Genomic DNA, 18099 nt, shown 5'->3' with positions numbered 1-18099 from the left:
GAGTGTGGATGAGCACGTCCCACTGACTGATCCGAACTGGGATCCCAATGATGGACAAGATTATGCAATGTTAAGACGATATCGAGATTGGATCAAATTAGGGCTGGAAAATGCCATTCCAAAAGCTATAAATTGGTCAGCATTATATGCTGTCAAACAAGGACAGAGGGAGACCCCTACAGAGTTTTTGGACAAACTGAGAGAGGCAATGAGAAAATATACCACTTTAGATCCGTCCTCAGATATAGGGAAACAACAGCTTGTTTCCTTATTTTTAGGACAATCATCCCCAGATATTAGAAAGAAGCTCCAGAAATTAAAAGAACCAGATATAAGGGATCTCGAGAAATTACTTGAAGAAGCCTGGAGAGTTTTTAGAAATAGAGAAGATGTAGATAGGGGAAAGCTGACAAAAGTGATGGCCACAGCCACTGTGGCAGCATTAGAACAGAGGGGAGTAGTGAATGGTAGGGGATTTAGAGGACCTGGAAGAGGGAGGCCTTTTGGGAATAGAGGAGGATTGAGGAATTTGGCAAAAGGCAGAGGGGTTAATGTTGAGAATTTATTGGAAAGGAATCAATGTGCATATTGCCGGAAAACAGGACACTGGAAAAATGAATGCCCTGAACTTAAACATACCCCACGTGCCCTGATAGCTGAAACAGGGACTGATTGACGGGGACCTGGGGCATCTACCCTAGCGGATCCACTGGTCAAAATAAAGCTAGGGGAACAAGAGAAAGAAGTTGAATTTTTAATAGATACAGGTGCCTCTTTCTCTGTTTTAAATCAAGAATTAATGCCTGTAAGCAAGGATTTTGTAAATGTAATAGGAGCCACTGGCCAGCAGAGAAAGGCGTTCTTTTCGGAACCCCTTAGATTTAAATTAGGAAAACAGATCGGAATACATCGATTTTTATACTTGCCACATTCCCCCAAATCACTGTTAGGGCGAGATTTATTAGAGCAATTAGGAGCAGTGATAGTTTTTAATCAAGGAGCCATGGAATTAAAAGTGAAAGAAGATCAGTTGATTGAAATTTTGAGCCTAGCCCTAATGCACTCTGAAAAGCCCACTGTGTCATCACCCGAACTTGAAGAAATCATTAATCAGGTATATCCAGGGGTTTGGGCTACAGGGACTCCAGGAAGGGCGAAACACGCTACCCCCATAGTAATACAACTTAAGGAGGGAGCAAGCCCAATACGTCAAAAACAATACCCCCTGAGATTAGAAGATCGCAGAGGGATAGAAGGTCCAATTAAGAACTTTTTACAACATGGACTACTAGTGGAATGTGAATCAGAATATAACACCCCCATACTGCCGGTAAAGAAACCAAATGGAACTTATCGGGTAGTTCAGGACCTAAGAGAAATAAACAAAATTGTTAAAGATTTACACCCTGTAGTTGCCAATCCCTATACATTACTTACCAAATTGAAAAACAGTCAGGTATGGTTTACAGTATTAGACCTAAAAGATGCATTCTTTTGTCTGCCTTTGGCTAAAGAAAGTCAGAAGTTGTTTGCTTTTGAATGGGAAAGCCCTACCACTGGTAGGAAAACCCAGCTTACTTGGACAGTGTTACCCCAAGGTTTCAAAAACAGTCCAACAATTTTCGGAAATCAATTAGCACGTGAGCTTGAGGGATGGAAGCCTCCTTCCAAAAATGGAACCCTTTTACAATACGTGGACGACCTGTTAATAGCAACTGAAACCAAACCTGAGTGTATCCAATGGACTGTGAGCTTGTTAAACTTTCTTGGACTAAATGGATATCGAGTCTCTCAACAGAAAGTTCAAATGGTACAACAGCAAGTGACCTACCTGGGATATGAATTATCTGGAGGACAACGGGAGTTGGGAACTGAACGAAAAGAAGCCATCTGTAAAACCCCACTTCCTCAGACGGTAAAAGAACTCAGAACCTTCTTGGGAATGACAGGTTGGTGTCGATTATGGATTTATAACTACGGAATAATAGTGAAACCTTTATATGAACTTTTGAAAAATAATCCCATTAGATTGATATGGTCCAAAGAAGCTCAGAACGCATTTGAAATACTCAAAAAGGAACTCATGAGAGCCCCGGCCTTGGGCTTGCCTGATGTAACCAAACCTTTTTGGCTCTTTTCTCATGAGAAACAAGGAATAGCTCTAGGAGTTTTAGCTCAGCGGCTGGGACCATACAAAAGAGCTGTAGCTTATTTCTCTAAACAATTAGATGAAGTAAGTAAAGGATGGCCAGGATGTTTACGAGCGGTAGCGGCCGTAATACTAAATATTGAGGAAGCCCGGAAATTTACCTTGGGCCAGAAGATGACAGTGTTGGTTTCGCATACTGTATCCGCTGTATTAGAACAAAAAGGGAATCACTGGCTTTCCCCATCCAGGTTTCTGAAATACCAGGACTAACATTGTGAACCCAGCTTCTTTCCTTAGTGGAGCAACAACCGAACCACTAACACATGACTGTTTGGAAACAATAGAGGCTGTGTATTCTAGCAGACCAGATCTGAAAGAAGAACCCCTGCAGGATGCACAGGACTCCTGGTTTACGGATGGAAGTAGCTTTGTCCGACAAGGTATCCGTAAGGCTGGATATGCAGTGACCACAACAAATAAGGTAATTGAATCCCAACCATTGCCTACCGGGACATCAGCTCAAAAGGCTGAGATTATTGCCTTGACTAGGGCTTTGGAACTGGCGAAAGAGAAAAGGATAAATATATGGACAGACTTCAAATATGCCTTTGGAGTTGTTCATGCTCATGGAGCAGTCTGGAAGGAACGAGGATTGCTAACCGCACAAGGAAAACAAATCAAACATGCAGAAGAAATACTTCGTCTACTGGAGGCAGTACGGTTACCAGCTAGCGTCGCCATCATGCATTGTCGAGGACATCTGAGGGGTAACACTGACCAAGAAAGAGGTAACAGATTGGCTGACTATGAGGCTAAACAGGCAGCAGAAAGAATACAGAAAGAACAAATTCTAGCCTTAATTCCAGACAATAGAAATCAAGACCTGGATGACCACGAGGGCATTAAATATTCTAGATTAGATGAGGAGTTCATACGAGAATTAGGAGGACAAGTTCCTTCCCGGGGATGGGCTCATTTGAGTGATGGTAGAATGATTATACCTGCCAAACTAGTGTGGGGACTTGTTAAAGAAGAACATGATAAGACACATTGGGGAGCAGATTCGTTATATAAATTTTTAGGCCAAAGATGGATAGGGAAGAATTTATATACCACTGTTCGACAGGTGACTCAGCAGTGTGAAACATGTTTGAGAAATAACCCCAACACAGGTAATCGAGTACAGTTAGGAACTATTGGGAAAGGAAACATACCAGGAGACCATTGGCAAATCGATTTTTCCGAACTCCCAAGAAAAGGGGGGTATAAGTACTTATTGGTGCTTACAGACACCTTTTCTGGATGGCCAGAGGCTTTTCCCTGTAGAACAAACCAGGCAAGAGAAGTGACTAAAGTGTTATTGAACGAGATAATACCTCGATTTGGGGTACCTATAGTCATCTCATCAGATAGAGGTACTCACTTTTGTGCACAAATAGTGCAGCAAGTTAGCAAACTATTGGGAATTGATTGGCAGTTACACACCCCATATAGGCCGCAGGCCAGTGGGCAAGTAGAAAAAATGAATCACATGATAAAACAGCAGATAGCCAAAATATGTCAAGAAGCAGATTTGTATTGGTATCAAGCATTACCCATAGCTCTGCTTAGACTACGTGTAAAGCCAAGAGCTAAAGAAAACCTAAGCCCTTTTGAAATATTATATGGGAGACCATACCAGACAAAATATAAAGGAGAAGATTTAAACCAGTTGGGTAATTCTTATTTACAAAAATATGTTATTTCTTTGGGAAAACAATTAGAGAAAATCAATAAGAGTGTCCTAGGAACTAGAGTTAAGGGATTGGATCACGCTATCCATCCCTTTAGTCCTGGAAATTGGGTTTATATCAAAAATTTTTCAGGCAATCCACTGGAAGAGAGGTGGACCGGACCATTTCAAGTGTTACTGACCACCTTCACTGCAATCAAGGTGAAGGAGCAGCCGTCCTGGATTCACTACTCTCGAGTGAAAAAAGCTCCAGACAAGCAGTGGACTTCTGAACCTTTAGGACCTTTAAAACTAAGATTACAAAAGACGGCTCCGAGGCATAAGGAAGATCCCCAATTTGAGCAGAAATGGACCTCCGAATGTACCGGATCAGCAAAACTGCGATTCCGGAGATCATTATTGTGATCTTCTACATCACAGCTGGATGGACAGAGAACTGCACCACCCATCAAGACCTAGATGATGTCCCCGACCCCGAAGACTGGACCAGGAATGGACATTTGGGCAATGCAGGTCTGAATATCACATATAAAAAGACTAAGGTATACACAGTTTTAAAAATTGATGGCCAGATTAAAAGAGACTGGGGAGATTCACAACAGATACCATCCTTTGAAATAAGAGAAAACAGCTTGATTGATATAGCATGTAAATTTGATATGACACAAGTGTACTTAACCTCTGTAATAACGGTTGGCATTTATGTATATAATTTAGAAGAGCCACAACAATGCATATTTTCAGCAGTATGTACACTCCACCAAGATTACTGTCGAGCAGAGGTCCAACCTAAAGTTAGTTCAATGATTAGGTGCATAGGAGTTATACATGATGCAAGGGAAATTATAAGATCATACCGACAAGCGGCCTTGATTTTAGTCCCAAAGGATATAACCGCCACACATGGTATGGATACTCTCTCTCCCCAACTTATCCCCTTTCCAGAAGTGAAACGTTCAAATACTATTCTCAATTATAATGCACCAGTAATATATAAAAATTATGTAATATATAGGGAAAATATAGCATGCAAAAAGGAGATAAAAACTTTCACTCAAACATTTACCTTTAGGAGTAGGGTTACTTGTAATGCATCTGAAAAGGCTGAAAACATCACTATAAATATAAAATACAATAGCACTGAAAAAGGGAAATTTACCATATGGGAAGTACCAACAACTGCTTTGAAGGCTACATGTCAGCAACCTCAATGTAGCCTTACTATAGTAAATAAAGGAGAAGCAGTTTATAAGATATGCGCACTATGGAGTCTAGAAAGCCGTGCAGCAACATTCCTATTCCCCTTTGTGCTCTATGTGCCTCGGAGAAATATAATTACTCCAAGTCCAACCACCATCCCTCTGTTTGAACCAGCTAAATGTGCTGTGAAATACCATAACCTTTCGTTCGCAGGCCCTTATGTAGTGAGACAATCCAATGAGCAGAAATTATTTCTGGACCCCACATATTCTTTAAAGAAGGTACGGGTAAAGGTACAAGCTGATATATCTCAGATGAAATCAGAATGCTTACCTTTTATTTCGCAAAGTCTTAAAGGATGGAAGGCATGGTTACATTCCAGAGCTCACCACTCAAGGAAACAGAGAGATTTAACAGGATGGTTTGGATCTGGACTAGGAGTTTTAAACTCGATTGATCAGGAAGTAATAATTAATAAACTGAGCACAGTCACCTCTGATTTAGGAAGGCTAGAAGTACCACTAAGGTCATCTTTAATCACTCTGGCTGAAACTCAGCAATTAACTGTTGATTTCGTTTCCCTATTATCTAACCATACTACTGAGGATTTCCAAGCAGTAGCAACTTTTGTAAAAGGACTACAAGGAAATGTCTCTATTGCCATTCAGTGTATACAAACACAACTTTGGATACAATCTGTGGTTTCTGATATAATCAGAGAAGGGATGTCAGGAAACCTACCACAGGAAATTAGAGAAATTATCGCTAAGAACGATACTACCACCCCATTCGAATTAAAACATCAGGCTTGGTGGCAATTAGTTAATTTCACCTATGATGACACAAAAGAACGAATTGAAGCCTACGTGCTGACAATTCAAAAGGCAAAGGTATGGGATATTTTCCCTATTTTAGCACTAGGGGCAATCCATCAAGATGTAGTAGTCAGACCAATAAACCATAATGTTTGGGCAAAATATAATGATGATATAAGAAAATGGCAGACCATTAGTACCGAAGCCTGCATCCCAAAGGAACAACTAGGATATGTTTGTGAGAATGCAGTAATTGAAAACGAAGATTTGTGCTTAGACACAGAGGACAGTACATGCACGTTTGAGATGCTTCCCTCAGAACATGCTCAATCACAGGTGTATTATGTAGGAAAAGGATGTGTCTGTATAAGGACTAGTTGTGTTAATGTCAGCATTGATACTTGTGAAGAAGAAACAAATGGAACTAACTTTTGTGTTTGTAATTTTACCAAGATACAAGGTTGTGATTTTAATTATTCTGCTCCAATAACCACTTCTCAGTTGATCTCTGACAGTTTCATGCTATACAATGATATACCTAAATTACAGATTGGAATGGACATTAATGTCCTGAAGAAAATGCTTTCCCACCCAGACATTAAAATGTTGCTAAAGAGGGTGAAGGAAGCTTCGAAACGAACATTATGGCAAGTCCAGCATGATACTGTAGAAATAAAGAACATCATCACAGCCATTGAGAAAACTGGTGAACATCATTGGTGGGACATTTTTCTAAATACCTCACTAAAATCTCCAACCACTGCACAGGTTTTCAATTTCCTAGTGCATCCTGTACTAGTGCTGATTTTTGCAGCCCTACTGCTGACTATTCTCAACATTTGGCTGTGGTGGAAAGTACGAACTGTTGCTCAACAAGTACATGTATTATGGACTGTAAACAAAATTATGCAAAAGAATTTGCAATAGCATAAAGAAAAGGGGGGATTGAATTAAAGAATAAGGCTAGGTATGGCTTGAAGGTTTGCTTACCTAAGTATGAGTTAGCAAATATAACTTGGCTGACCACAAATAGGGGCCTACACCCCTGCAGAGCTACGATAAGTAACAAGACAGGAAGGTACCTATGTAGATAGCAATTGTGAGGCCAGCACAATGTTATCTTATCTCTGACAAATGGGGGGCTCCAAGAGGGGGGTAGCATATGGTAATGAGTTACTGGAAACTAATGAATATGTTAAAACTCCTTGCATGAATATGTATGTATGGTGTGCATATATGTTGTTAAACTGACTCTGTCGGGCACGCACATTTGGAGGAGCTATCCCCTGTGCGTCCAGCGCTGCAATAAAGGATACCTGCTTAATAGTCATCCCGACTATTGAGTCCTGATTTCGTCTTTCACGGCATCAGTTGTGTATTCCTCTCTCAGTGTTATTGTTGTTGTTTTCCTTGTTTCCCTTTTGGCCTTTTCTGAGGCCAAACCACGACAGATGTATAAAATGATTGCTTGGATAACGGTTCTACCTGCATATCTCGGGCATCATGTGATGGATTATGTTACTAATTACACTTTCGGTTTTACCTGGGGAGTTTACTTCGCCCTTTAATGATTATACCAAAGTGACACCATCAGAACTAGGGGATGGAAAACCTTTGGGCTGTTTAGAGAATGAATGTTACTTTCATTCGATCATGATTTTGTTGCTGGTTTTCCTGAATGTGTTGCAGGGGTGTTTTTTGTTAAATATCAGTGCAGGAGTGAGTATTATGTGACATGTGATATTGCTACTCAAACCCCATGAGCGAAATCACAGACAGCACAGACACAAACAACTGCCCAAGGCACCCCACAGCATCAGCTGCCCCGCCACTGGGCCACCCCCTCACCGCCCAGGCCCACACCTCCGCCCGTACTGGCGAAAGCCACGCCCCCGCCTATATCGACACTGGCCCCAGCGGCATCGGCTGCCCCCCCACCCCACCCCCCACGCCAGGAACCGGCACCGGCTTCTGCGAAGGCGGAAGCCGCGCCCCGGCTCATCCCGGCCCCGGTCACTCAGCAGCCGGCGATAAAAGTTACTCCGCCGCCCGCAACCCCCCCCACCTCTATCGCCAGCCCCTCCCCGGCCCGTAGCGGCACCGGCTGCTCCAGCCCCGACAACGAGCGCTGCTGCTACTCCAACTCCAGCAGAACCAGCACAAGTTGCCCCGGTGGCCAGGAAGCAGAAAAGAAAGTCGCTCCTTCCCCTGCCCCTTACGACAAAGACCTGCCCAAGCCAGAGAGCATGGGAGAAGGTTCTGACAAAGATCCAGGAGAGGGTCCTTCTCAGGCAGCGTTAATGCAGGATAGGACTCAGATGCAGAGATAATCATTACATTTTTCTCTACGAAGGATTTGCGAAATATGAGGAAGGACTTCACTTATGATGGGGAGTCACTTCTCTCCTGGTTGCTCCAATGCTGGGACGATGGGGCTGATAGTATAGACTTAGAAGGTAGAGAGGCCAAGCAGTTGGGAAACCTGGCCAAAGATGGAGGTACTGATAAAGCAATTGGGAATAAGGCAGACACTCTCAGTCTCTGGAGGTGACTGTTATCAGCTGTAAAGAGCAGATATCCCTTTAAGGATGATATCCAATGCCGTCCAAGCCAATGGGCCAGCATGGAGAAAGGTATTAAGTACCTGAGAGAACTGGCTGTGTGAGAGGTGATTTATGGTGACTGGCAAGTGAATGTAGACCCTGATGAAATGCCATGCAAATGATCTTTGTTGAGAAAGTTTGTGCAGAGTGCACCACCTATGTATTCCCACACTTTGTCAACAATGGTCTGGGGAGGATCTGATGCCGATACACCAACTGTAAATGAGGTGGCTAACAAGGTACGACAGTATGAAGACAGTCTCTCTCATCCCCTCACTGTGGCAACCGTGGAAAAAATGGCTGGGAAAACCAAGAAAATGAGAGAAAACGACTAAGACAATAACCGAGCAAGACAGGAAAAATGATAAATTTTTTCATAAACTGCTTGAAAAACTGAGATGAGGAAAGAATCCCACTCTTCCCCTGAACAGACCCATGTCGCAGTCATTAAGAAAAAACACCCTCCTACGAGACCGACTAAAGAGAAACAGGACCCACTCTGAGACTTCCTGTGGTTTTGCCTCTGTAACTATGGAGAGGACATGAGTAAGTGGGATGAACAACCTACCCCGGCCCTACAGGCACAAGTGCTTGAGTTGCAAGGTAAATCAGATAGAAGACAGAATTCTTACAGAAGGGTGGCTGCTCCAGTCCATGGTAAGTGGTTCTCCAGTCCAGGTAGAAACACATCTGCTAATTGTAGATGTTGTTCTCAACATTAGGGGGGCCCTGCCTCCAGCCAGGAGGAGAGGGATAACCGAGTTTATTAGACTGTGTGGATGCAATGGCCTGCCATATTAGAGCCACAGAAGTATAAAGCCCTGGTGGACACTGGTGCACAGTGTACCCTATTGCCATCAAATCATAAAGGGACAGAATCTGTTACTGTTTCTGGAGTCACAGGTGGGTCTAAAGAACTGACTGTACTGGAGGCCAAAGTGAGCCTAACTGGGAATAAATGGGAGAAGCACTCCATTGTGACTGGCCGGGATGCTCCGTGCATCCTTGGCATAGACTACCTCAAGAGAGGGTATTTCAAAGACCCAAAAGGGTATTGGTGGGCTTTTGGCATAGCAGCTGTAGAGACTGAGGACATTACACAGCTGTCTACCTTACCTGGCCTTTCAGATGACCCTTCTGTTGTGGGACTGCTGAAGGTTAAAGAACAGCAGGTGCCAATTGCTACTGCTGTAGTGCATCGACGACAGTATCGCACTAATTGAGACTCACTGATTCCCATTCAGAACCCGATTCGTCAGCTAGAGACCCAAGGAGTGATCAGCAAGACTTGCTCACCCTTTAACAGCCCTATAAGGCCAGTGCAAAAGTCTGACGGAGACTGGCGGCTAACAGCAGACTATCGTGGCCTGAATGAAGTTACACCCCCACTGAGTGCTGCTGTGCCAGACATGCTAGAACTCCAATATGAACTGGAGTCAAAGGCAGCCAAATGGTATGCTACAATTGACATTGCTAATGCTTTTTTCTCTATTCCTTTAGCAGCAGAGTGCAGGCCACAGTTTGCTTTCACCTGGAGGGGTGTCCAGTACACCTGGAATCGACTGCCCCAGGGGTGGAAACGCAGCCCTACTATTTGCCATGGACTGATCCAGACTGCACTGGAGAAGGGTGGAGCTCCAGAACACCTGCAATACATTGATGACATCATTGTGTGGGGTAATACAGCAAAAGAAGTTTTCAAGAAAGGTAAGAAAGTAATCGAGATTCTTCTGAAAGCAGGTTTTGCTGTGAAAAGAGGTAAGGCCAAGGGACCTGCACGAGACATCCAATTCTTGGGAATTAAATGGCAAGATGGTCGTTGCCAGATCCCAATGGATGTTATCAACAAAATAACAGCCATGTCCCCACCAACTAACAAAAAGGAAGCACAAGCCTTCTTAGGCATTGTGTGTTTCTGGGGAATGCATATTCCAGGTTATAGTCAGATTGTGAAACCTCTCTATGAAGTGACCCAAAAGAAAAATGAGTTTACGTGGGGCCCTGAGCAACGACAGGCCTTTGAGCAAATTAAACAAGAGATTGTGCGTGCAGTAGCCCTTGGACCAGTCCAAACAGGATGGGACATTAAAAATGTGCTCTACACTGCAGCCAGGGACAATGGCCCTACCTGGAGCCTCTGGCAGAAAGGACCAGGGGACACTCAAGGTTGACCCCTAGGATTCTGGAGTTGAGGATACAAAGGCTCCGAGGCCAACTATACTCCAACTGAGAAAGAAATCTTGGCAGCATATGAAGGAGTTAGAGCTGCTTCAGAGGTAATTGGTACTGAAGCACAGCTCCTCCTGGCGCCCCGATTGCCAGTGTTGGGCTGGATGTTCAAGGGTAAAGTTCCTTCTACTCATCATGCCACTGATGCTACCTGGAGTAAGTGGGTTGCCTTAATCACACAGCAAGCTTGAATAGGAAACCCAAATCGTCCAGGAATTGTAGAAGTGATCACAAACTGGCCCAAAGGCAAAGACTCCAGAATGCCACCAGAGGAGGTGGTGACAGGTGCTGAGGAAGCCCCTCTGTATAATGAAGTCTCAGATGATGAGAAACAGTATGTTCTGTTCACTGATGGATCTTGTCATATTGTAGGAAAGCATCGAAGATGGAAAGCTGCTGTGTGGAGTCCTACAAGATGAGTTGCAGAAGCCACTGAAGGACAAGGTGAATTGAGCCAGTTTGCAGAGATGAAAGCCATTCAGCTGGCTTTAGACATTGCTGAGCGAGAAAAATGGCCGGTACTTCATCTCTATACTGATTCATGGATGGTGGCAAATGCTCTGTGGGGGTGGTTATGGCAGTGGAAGCAGAGCAACTGGCAGCGCAGAGGCAAACCCATCTGGACTGCTGAATTATGGCAAGATACTGCTGACGGGCTAGGGAAACTAGTCGTAAAGGTACGTCATGTAGATGCTCATGTACCCATGAGTCGGGCCACTGAAGAACATTGAAACAATCAGGAAGTGGACCAGGATGCTAAGATTTTCCAGACAGATTTGGACTGGGAACATAAAGGTGAACTAGTTTTAGCTCAGTGGGCCCATGATGCTTCAGTTCATCAAGGAAGAGATGCAACATAGAAATAGGCCTGTGACCAAGGGGTGGATTTAACCATGGACGCTATTGTGCGGATTATCCACAATTGTGAAACATGCCAAAATTGAGCAAGCTAAAAGGTTAAAATCTTTGTGGTATGGGGGACAATGGTTTAAATATAAGTATGGGGAGGCTTGGCAAATAGACTATATCACATTCCCTCAAACCCGCCAGGGTAAGCGCTGTGTGCTTACAATGGTGGAAGGAAGCACTGGATGGTTGGAAACCTATGCCGTGCCCCATGCCACTGCCCGGAATACCATCCTGGGCCTTGAAAAGCAAGTCTTGTGGCGACATGGTACTCCAGAAAGAACTGAGTCAGAGAATGGGACTCATTTCAAAACCATTCTTATAAGTAATTTGGCAAAAGAACATTGCATTGAGTGGGTATATCATATCCCCTATCGTGCACCAGCTTCTGGGAAAATTGAGCAATAAAACGGATTGTTAAAAACTACCCTGAAAGCAATGGGGGGGTGGATCCTTTAAAAATTGGGACAAGCATTTAGCGCAAGCTACCTGGTTAGTTAACCCCAGGGGATCCATCAATCGAGCTGGTCCTTCTCAATCAGACCTTTTACATACTGTAGAAGGGGATAAAGTCCCTGTGGTGCATGAAAGGAATATGCTAGAGAAAACTGGGTTAGTCCTGCCTCAGGCAAAGGCAAGCCCATTGGTGGGACTGTTTTTCCTCAAGGACCTGAATGTACTTGGTGGGTGATGTTCAAGAATGAAGTTCAATGTGTACCTCAAGGAAATCTGACCATGGGTGAGAATACTTAATTCTGAGCTGTATGCTGTTAATTGTTATATACTACTAACAGTGTTCTATAGGTGTTTTTCAGGATAACATAGTAAGTGATGAAACCTGAGCCGGATTCATCAAGTGGCATTCAGCAAGACTCTTTGAGATGGACATGCTACATGTGGGGATGAACCACAATGAATGTCACACCTTTTTTCCTACTCTGAGAATCTGCTATGATAGATGAAAACATAAAATCATAGAATGGTTAGAGTTGGAAGGGACCTTGAAGATCATCTAGTTCCAACCCCCCTGCCATGGGCAGGGACACCTCCCACTAGACCACGTTGCTCAAAGCCCCATCCAGCCTAGTCTTGAACACTTCCAGGGAAGGGCCATCCACAACTTCCCTGGGCAACCCATTCCAGTCTCTCACCATCCTCACAGTAAAGAATTTCTTCCTAATATCTAATCTAAATCTCCCCTCTTTCAATTTAAAACCATTACCCCTCGTCCTATTGCTACACTCCCTGATAAAGAGTCCCTCCCCATCTCCTGTAGGCCCCCTTCAGGTATTGGAAGGCTGGGCTGCTATAACATCTCCCCGGAACTTTCTCTTCTCCAGGCTGAACGACCCCAACTCTCTCAGCCTGTCCTCATAGGAGAGGTGTTCCAGCCCCCTGATCATCTTCATGGCCCTCCTCTGGACTCATTCCAACAGGTCCATGTCCTTCCTGCGTTGAGGACTCCAGAGCTGGCCACAGTACTCCCGGTGGGGTCTCACCAGAGTAGAGGGGCAGAATCACCTCCCTCGACCTGCTGGCCACACTTCTTTTGATGCAGCCCAGGATGTGGTTGGCTTTCTGGGCTGTCAGCGCACATTGCTGGCTCATGTTGAGCTTCTCATCCACCAACACTCCCGAGTCTTTCTCCTCAGGGCTGCTCTCAATCCATTCTCTGCCCAACCTGTATTTGTGCTTGGCATTGCTGTGACCCAGGTGCAGGACCTTGAACTTAGCCTGGTTGAACTTCATGAGGTTTGCACGGGCCCACCTCTCCAGTGTGTCCAGGTCCCTCTGGATGGCATCCCTTCCACACAGCTTGGTGTCATTGGCAAACTTGCTGAGGGTGCATTCAATCCCACTGTCCATGTCTCCGACAAAGATGTTGAGCAGCACTGGTCCCAGTATTGACCCCTGAGGAACACCACTTGTCACTGGCTTCCACTTGGACATTGAGCCATTTGAGTGCGGCTATCTAGCCAGTTCCTTATCCATCATCCTTCCATCAAATCCATGTCTCTCCAATTTAGAGACCAGGATGTCATGCGGGACAGTGTCAAACGTCCAGGTAGATGACGTCTGTTGCTCTCCCCTTATCTACCATAGCTGTGGCAACATCGTAGAAGGCCACCAAATTTGTCAGGCATTATTTGCCCTTGGTGAAGCCATGGGGGCTGTCACCAATCACCTCCTTATTTTCCATGTACCTTAGCAGAGATTCCAGGAGGATCTGCTCCATGATCTTGCCAAGCACAGAGGTGAGACTGACTGGCCTGTAGTTCCCCGGGTCTTCCTTTTTTCCCTTTCTAAAAATCCTACAGTTATGAACTAAATGGACTTAGTGAACTTTTGTGTATAAAGATAAATCATAAATGAGTAACCTGCATGTATCTATCTATCTATATATGTGTGTATAGATCTGAGCACAACACATATGTTATGGAATAAGGGGTGGAATGTCCTGGCTTGAAGTAAAACAGAAACAACTTTCTGTTTAGTAATTTTACTTCTTAGCTAAGCCTCTTCTAACTCTCTGAAATTAACAGCATATTGTACAGAAAGTGTTCATTCTCAGAGTGATAGGAGCTATGTTTATAGTTAGTGCTGAGAAATGGTATGCAGAGAGGCTCCTGCTTATACTTATTGCTATAACAACCAAGGTCAGTTAATTTCGTTATTTGCCCCATTAGAGGGTTGGAAATGGAAAACCGTAGAGGGGTCCCACCTGCAGGGAGGAGCGGATAGGACAGGTGACCCAAACCTGACCAACTGGGGTATTCCATCCCATCTGCCCCGTGCTCAGTATAAAAGCTGAGGGATCAAAGGGTCAACCCTCTTTCTTCAATGGCCGACATCCGAGAAGGACCCTGTCTGTTCATCTGCCTTTGATTCCAATCCATGCATTCTTGACTCCAGATTTGGAACCCAGTTCCCATCCGTCGCTGAGTCCAGTCTGGGACTTCCCCAGTGCCTGCCGGTGACGTCATCCTGGGAGCTTGATACGGTTTTGTATATATTGTATCTATTTCATTATTTTCTTTTTAATTTTATTATTACTATTTCATTAAAGTATTTTAGTTCCTTCTAAACTCATAATTCTCTTTATCTCTCCTTCTCTCCTTGGAGTGAGAGGTGGGGGACAGCATCTGTCGTCCATCATTGGGCAATTTGGCTGAAACCACGACAAGCCATTTACCTGTATAGTAGAACTCCTCACTTTCTCAATTTATCTGTCACTTTCATAACAGCTCATAGCTTTTATAATTATTACTTCATTTTTATTGTTCTAATTTCTTTGATACTGAAAAAATTTGCGAAGGGATGCAATCATGTCTAGCCTATTTCTAACACCTCAGAGACCATATATTCTGATATTGTCATAACCATTTATACTGAGCACACTTACATAAATACAAATAGAAACCCAGAACATCGTATCTGGGAGACACTGTCATGCCTGCAAACAGCAAAAATATTTATTCAGATAATTTACAGTCAGAAGAAGTAAATTACCAGCATGCAAGACCCTGGAGGAATCTTATGGTTACAGCTTTGCCAAACAAAATACAAGGAAATAAGAGATTTTGGTCATGGATGCCAAGAGTGGTCTTAGGACTGACTTAAGCATAATACTTTTATCCAGTGAATTAGCCTATAATGTGTAAAAAAACCCCGCCAAACAGGGTCTATAAAATTGCACAGTAGTATACCTGTAAAGGTTATAGTTTGTTATTTAGATATTGAGTAATACCTTTATATTTACATGAGTATGAGTTCTGTAGCAAATATGCAAGAGCATCTTTTTTGTTTAAAACCATTTCTGCACTAAATGAGGTATTGTTCAGTGTAGAAAACAGTTTTTCCAGAGTTTTTAGCAATAAACTGGGAAATTTCTTGTAATCTCATAAAAAAGTCCTGTTGTATTTAAGGATTTTTTAAAAAGAATTAAATTTGTCATTTGTGAATTGCATTGAGTTTTCTGTGATTGTTCCTTACCTGACTGAGGAAGTTTAAAATTTTGTTATTCACCTTGAAAATAAATGTCTCTACTTCAAAGGGAAACTCTAAGAATAATCCACTTAACATTGTGAGGCACTTGTATGATAAGACAAATCTCATAGATAGATAACATTTCTCTTTTCAAAAAACCTTTATATAATAATGTAAATGATTGTTATGAAAAAAGGGGCATTAAAAACAATGAAGTGCTCCAAAGAAAAGAAAAATCAAAAAGAAGGATATTGTTTGAATACAGAAATTGGGAAAAGCATCTTTTAGTTTCTGTGTGTATTAATTCAAACCTTTTGCTATATTGTCTCTAAAACAGCAATAGCAGTGGTATCTCTTTCTGCAGGTTATAACACTTCTGTTCTAGCACAAGAAATGTTCATTTTTTTATTATTTGGTGTGTGCATCTTTATCAAATTATTTAAAAGAAAACTTCAGAACAAATAAACTTTCTTTTTTTACCTGTGACTAAACTGGATACAATTAGTGGCAGGACCAGCATTTGCAGCATTCTCATGAGTAGTTCTCCTGGAAATGAAAAGTACTTGACTTCTCTATAGCTCATCTTATATGATCGGAGAGAAAATCCAAGGATTATACCTGAAGAGAGGGAAAAGATATCATGACTTATTCTTCTAAAGTAGTAGTAACATCTGAACATGAATATCTGTATAGTACTTACTTGACGCACCTGATTGTAACATGCAGTTTTTACTATGCCCCAGATAGCTATTGAATCCAGTAAATTACAGTAAATTACTTTTTACTGTAACAGATTCAGAAGGTTATTTCTGTTGCTATTTTTTTAAATCTGGATTAATGTAAAAGGTACATCTTGAGCATTAATGAAAAGGAAATAGTCCCTGCTACTGCAGCTGAGTGCTTTGACTTCTGGGATTTTGAGTGTAATCATATATGCATACTGGCCACCAACCTTCAGAAGTCTTGTCCATGCCTGTTTTATCTGTGGGGCCTGATCCTGTAGATGTGCTTCAGATTGGATGAGATAACCAGGAGAGATTTACTTGAGAATCCCCTTGTGGCTAGGTCTTTACACAGCAAAACAGCATCAGGAGGTAAGTAGCTTTACACATGCCTACCTTCAGAAATACAGGCACTTGCAAAGAAGCAGCTAATTGGGGTTGGAAGGTCTTACTGGATGATTAAGTGGTGGGTTTTGATGCCTGAGGGAATGGGGTAAGGGAGTGCCTGAATCCATTTATCTTGCCGGGAACAGATAAATGGTGCTTGAGATAAATTTACAAATGGAAGCCATAGATAGGCTGATATGTGTCCGCAACTCAAACTTCTCAGCTAGCACTTCTCAGATTTTATCCTGTACTTGGCACCAACTGCTTTATTTGCTTATTTGGTAAATTATTTGGTTAATTGACACAACTAGTAACAATATACTGAGTGTTAAATGGTTTGGTGCCTATCTGATGTAGGTTTTCTATATCCAGCCAGGCAACACATGGCTGTAGCTGGAGCGCTCCTTAACCATACAGATGGTGAAACTGAACTATCCCTCTTTCCCACTCTTGACTCCATGTTCTTGCCCACTGCCTAGTACTGGCATTTGTGCTAATTGTGGCTGTTGGATCAGAGAATTGATCCTACTGCAAAACAATTTATTTTACTGGGTTATTTTTTGGCCAGGTCAATTCCCTGAGTTAATTTGTTTGCATGACTGCACAAGTTTTGGTACCTTCACAAGGGAATAGGTGAAGGTACCTTCACCTTCACCAATAGGGAAAAGGCACAAGAAATGTACCTTGGAGAAGGGTAGGACTGCCCTTTTTGGCAGATAGGCAGACTTAGTTTTCCTAAAACTTTTCATGAAACTGCATCCTCATTGATGTTAGGCAGCAGCGCACTCAAGCTCACTTCTAGAGCTTGTTAGAACTTGGTTATGTCCTGAAAATACCATAATATTGAACACTTGTGAAAATTGCTAGTTTCAATTCTTAATCACTTCGTGTTTTTTCTTTTTTAAGTCAGATTTTAGTTTGGTACATCCATACAGCAGATAATATCTTCATGCCAAATTTGACTAGCTAAAATATGCTGTTATGCCTCCTACAGTAGTTTATTGCTGATGTAAGGAAACATCTGTAACTCTGATCTTAGTGACCCCTGTCCATCTGATCATGCTGTTAGGGACTTCAGCAGATTGGTTAAGTTAGAGGAGTCCAGAAGTATCTTGTGTAGGACAGAAAATCTCAATATTACAGAATGGGAGAAAAGTGATTAGAGCCCAATTGGAACAAAGCATGGATTTCACACTATGGAAGAGAGTGGTGGGACTAGAAGGCATTTGTTTTAGTCTCATTCATGTTCTATGGACTCAAGTACTCAAAGTGCATTTTGCATAAATGATTTTTTAAGGTAAAAGTAGATCAGAAGTGACATAGAGGAAGTGCCTCTGAATTATTCTTGATTAAAAGACCTGCCTTAGAG

At 42.7% G+C, this 18099-nt stretch overlaps 1 protein-coding gene across 1 annotated transcript in view; it reads right to left on the bottom strand.

Annotated features, from left to right (window-relative positions):
• LOC141476754 (excitatory amino acid transporter 1-like) overlaps positions 1-16300 on the bottom strand; it is a 74657-nt gene extending 58357 nt beyond the window's left edge. The window contains exon 1 of the mRNA XM_074165557.1: positions 16102-16300. Coding sequence (XP_074021658.1) covers positions 16102-16300 — 199 coding nt within the window. The remainder of the gene's footprint in view (positions 1-16101) is intronic.
• Between the last annotated feature and the right edge of the window lie 1799 nt (positions 16301-18099).

The sequence above is a fragment of the Numenius arquata genome, chromosome W (assembly GCF_964106895.1).
Source record: "Numenius arquata chromosome W, bNumArq3.hap1.1, whole genome shotgun sequence".
In the NCBI taxonomy this organism is placed as follows: domain Eukaryota; kingdom Metazoa; phylum Chordata; class Aves; order Charadriiformes; family Scolopacidae; genus Numenius; species Numenius arquata.
Note: the sequence above shows the minus strand (reverse complement) of the source record. Positions and strands in the feature narration are given on the sequence as shown.